This window comes from Montipora foliosa, chromosome 7 (genome assembly GCF_036669935.1).
Source record: "Montipora foliosa isolate CH-2021 chromosome 7, ASM3666993v2, whole genome shotgun sequence".
Taxonomy (NCBI): Eukaryota; Metazoa; Cnidaria; class Anthozoa; order Scleractinia; family Acroporidae; genus Montipora; species Montipora foliosa.
In genome coordinates, this window is record NC_090875.1 from 32,919,610 (window position 1) to 32,923,600 (window position 3,991).

A 3,991-nucleotide genomic window follows, 5' to 3' on the forward strand; every position below is an offset into this window, starting at 1 on the left:
CTTTGAAAACGTTTCGACATCGTCCGATGTCATCGTCAGGCAATGAATTTTAATCGGATGAAGCATAACTTATAGTACAAGAACAATAGAACAATAGAACAATATAATTATACAATAGTACGCTAACAATAAATGAATACATCAGATGTCGAATCACAATCTACTAGCCATAATAAAAACACCATTAGAATCGTCTTGCCATTTATTGACCAAAAACCAGCCGATATTGTGAAGCGCCAACTTACTCAGCTAAATAAGAAACTGGATATAGATCTACAGCCAGTTTTTGTCAGCCGCAAGCTCAAGGATGTCCTTAAATTGCGTGAGCCCAAACCATCATTTTTTAGTCAACTAGTCGTCTATAAATTTCAATGTAGCTTGTGTGATGCGAGCTATGTTGGCTATACAGCTCGTCACTTGCATCAACGAATTGAGGAACATACTAGATACTCAGCTATCGGGAAGCATCGCCAAGCAGATCATGGCCAAACAACAGCACCCCCCGCGGCGAGTTTTAGTGTCATAAAGAAATGCGCATCGAAATTTGACTGCTTAATTCATGAGATGTTCTATATCAAAGAACTGAAACCATCACTTAATGTGCAGTCAGACTCTGTCAGGGCAAAACTATTTTCTTAGAATTCCCATTTATTGTTAGCGTACTATTGTATATATTGTTCCATTGTTCTATTGCTCTTGTACTATAAGTTATGCTTCACCCGATGAAAATTCATTGCCTGACGATGACATCGGACGATGTCGAAACGTTGTCAAAATGAATCTAGTTGCGTTTGTCTTTTTAATCAATTATTATTATTATTATTATTATTATTATTATTATTATTACTATTATTATCATTATTATTAATGCTGTTATTAAAGAAATGAACACTTTTTATACATCACAGGTATAAAGAATAATATTTTACATAAATTTCTATTTTTTTGTATTAAATGTCTAATTAGGCTTTGTTACGATTTTTATTATTTTATTGTAAAATATTGTAAGTTGAACGAAAGAATAAATTACTATTTATATTACTATATTATTATTATTATTACTATTATTATTGATAATATTATTATTATTATTATTATTATTATTATTATCAACTTCATAACTTTTTTCTGAAACCAATGTTTACACATTTGAACTCATAATAGTTTTAGAGGATTTGACCAAACCAATGAAAACACCCCTGAATCCACCCTAGAGTAGCATGGTTTTTTTGAAAGTATTGAAAATGGTTTGAGCCTCCTAATAGAGTGGTTTTCAATTGAGTGTCGTAAGTAATTAGTGAATTGCTTTGGTTTTACATTACTTCACTCAGTGATTGGTTCAAAGTTCTCGCGCCACTTTTGCAACCAATCAGAAGTGAAACCAAAACCAATCATGGCTCATGCGTGCCCATTTTCCCATGCATTGTGTCAGCTAGATGTAATTACTTCAAGTTTTCATTGGTTTTCTGGATTGTCTCCATCCTTTTTGATTGGCCAAAGTAATTACTTTGCTTTTGGTTTTATGACACTCAATTGAACTCACTTCAAGCTTGGTTCACTCTTGCATAACAATTTAAACAATGTAATGATATAGACACACCTGCAAGAAAAGACTGTTCTCACATTTCAACACACATCGTTGTGAATGTTGTTGAACAATCAAGGCATTGAACATTACCATAAACGGATGCAGATCAGTATTTTCGTTTTTATCATCTCATTATAGCGTGACTTCACGAGTTTTCATCAAGGTAATTTTCAGTGCCACATTAAGCTAAATTTAGAAATTCAAAATATTCAGAAACTGAATATGATACTTCTACGATATCATCGTAGAAGTTATGTAAGAGATAAATATAAATAGAGGCACTTGTTTACAAGTTTTGCAAGCCTGAGGAACATTCAGTTTGGATATCGCAATTGAAATGTGCATTGGCTTTCCACTATTTATTACTGTACAGATCAGTCAACAACATCTTTCATGGAAATTGCAATTATGTTTAACGAAAATTAATAAGGAGTGCCTAAAGCTATCAAAGCTGTTTGAAGTAGATACAAAATTAATCCTTTAATTGGACAACGGCATTCCAACAATGTAAGACAAAATAATAATAATATCAAGTTAGTCACTAGGTAATGAAGAACCAAAGCGGAAGCCTTTTCTTTTAAACATCATAAAAGCAACGATACATCATTTTTAGTTAACCAGCAGTTTAAACAAAGAGAAAAACAGTGGACACAGGAAAAAACAAACAAAAAACACGTTTGATGATAGCACTCGACCTTAAAGCTTCATCTTAATTATAATGAAGTCGAATAAAAACAGTAATAATTGAGTTCTGTATTGGTCGAAAACTTTGTTACAAAGTCAGCTATTTTCAATCTTATTTTAAATTTGTGAGATTTTATAGCACCCGGTGAACAATAGACCGGCTATTTGACACCGAAGAAAGCTTAGTGCTTCTAAAAGTTATATTACCTCGGCAGCCTTTTCAAAGTCCCCAAGAGCAAGATAAGTTTGTCCAATGTTGAACAGATTCCTTCCAGAAGTAATTAACTGTTGCGAAGAATCAGTTCTTCCTTCAAGAGCGATAAAGTTCATTAGAGCGTCCTGAAATTTCCCCTGGTCCATAAGAGAGACCCCATCATTCCAAATTGTCAAAGTTTCCACCATAGACATTTCGGCCATTCTGAAAGGAGTTTGCGTGCGAACTTAGAACTCCAACAAAGGACTGCCACCCGGTTTTTAAATAAGTATTTCGAATACTTAACCTTGAAAGGAAGGCACTCCAGATTTACATGTTCAAAGAGCCGGAAAATCAAGGCAAAAAATAAATTTACAAAAGAAAATGAGAGAGCCAATCTTGGACCAATATATTTATTTAAAATTGTCTTGCGGCTAACAGCCGCTGGCCATCATCGTCATTTACGAAAGCAAATCGGCATGAGCTTCCCGTGATTTTAAGACTTCCTTCGTTTAAGGAAAGTTATAAGAAAGCCTGAATGAAGGTGAATTTTAGAAAACGCCACCGCACGTATCATAGCCACCTACGCAAAGCAGAAGTCGAGCAAAGATTGCGTGACGAGTCAACGTCATGCAAGAGTTAAGAAGGTTTCAAGGGGGTCACGAGAGAATTGGACGGAAACAAAAAAATTTAATGCCGAAGAACAAAACGATTAAAAATGAAATGTATACCTAAATCTTCACTGTCGGCAAAGAGAATGGTCATGTCTTTTGAGAATTGTCAGTCGGGTTTCGAACTACAAGTCCACAACAATTATTGTATCACACAAATCGCTAGAAATATGTGATTAGAATCCGTAAGCCACTGAAAGTTTAAGGCCAGTTTTCACCCGGTATCCTGGCACTACATGGCTGCTTCGAAAAAGAAAATCAAAAGCAATTTGTGTATGAATGTGTAACTATTTTCATCGGGAGGCTATGGGTATGAATGTTTTATTTCACGTCTGTGGCTGTGGTTCAGTCGAGCGATAAAACACGATCGTGGTTTCCAAAAATTGCCTCAATTTTGACGTCACGTGCTTAATAGATGACGTCATTGTTTGAGTGATTTGACGTATTTCGTGGTAAAATGTGTTCCTTTTTCTTTCGTTTTTCTGCTTCCTTCGTCCTTCGCCGCAGGAAATACTCAGCTTAAAAGTATCAGTAACATTTTTTCATCATCTCATTTCTGAAAAGTCCATATAGCACTGGGCATCAAGCCACAGCCGTGGAGATAAGTCTCGCTTTCTTGACTTGGGAAGTGTGAAGCCCTGACCAAACGAGCACGAGAGTTGACAAGAGTTAAAACTCTCGCTTTCGTTTGGCTAGAACTCTCATCCACTCTCGGGTACTTTTATCGGCTCTCGAGAGTCATCGAATAGGACGTTTTCAACCAACCGCTGCTAGAGACACCAATGGCACTAGAAAAATGTAGGACGTTTGGTGGACAAACAAAACAAGCTAATGAGAGATCTCAAGGAGATCTTT

General features: G+C 35.6%; 1 protein-coding gene across 1 annotated transcript in view; it reads right to left on the bottom strand.

The window, feature by feature from the left end:
• LOC138011851 (neutrophil cytosol factor 2-like) overlaps positions 1 to 2,866 on the bottom strand; it is a 24,849-nt gene extending 21,983 nt beyond the window's left edge. Inside the window, exon 1 of the mRNA XM_068859076.1 lies at positions 2,480 to 2,866. Within this exon, the coding sequence (XP_068715177.1) occupies positions 2,480 to 2,689 (210 nt within the window). The 5' untranslated portion in view covers positions 2,690 to 2,866. The remainder of the gene's footprint in view (positions 1 to 2,479) is intronic.
• Between the last annotated feature and the right edge of the window lie 1,125 nt (positions 2,867 to 3,991).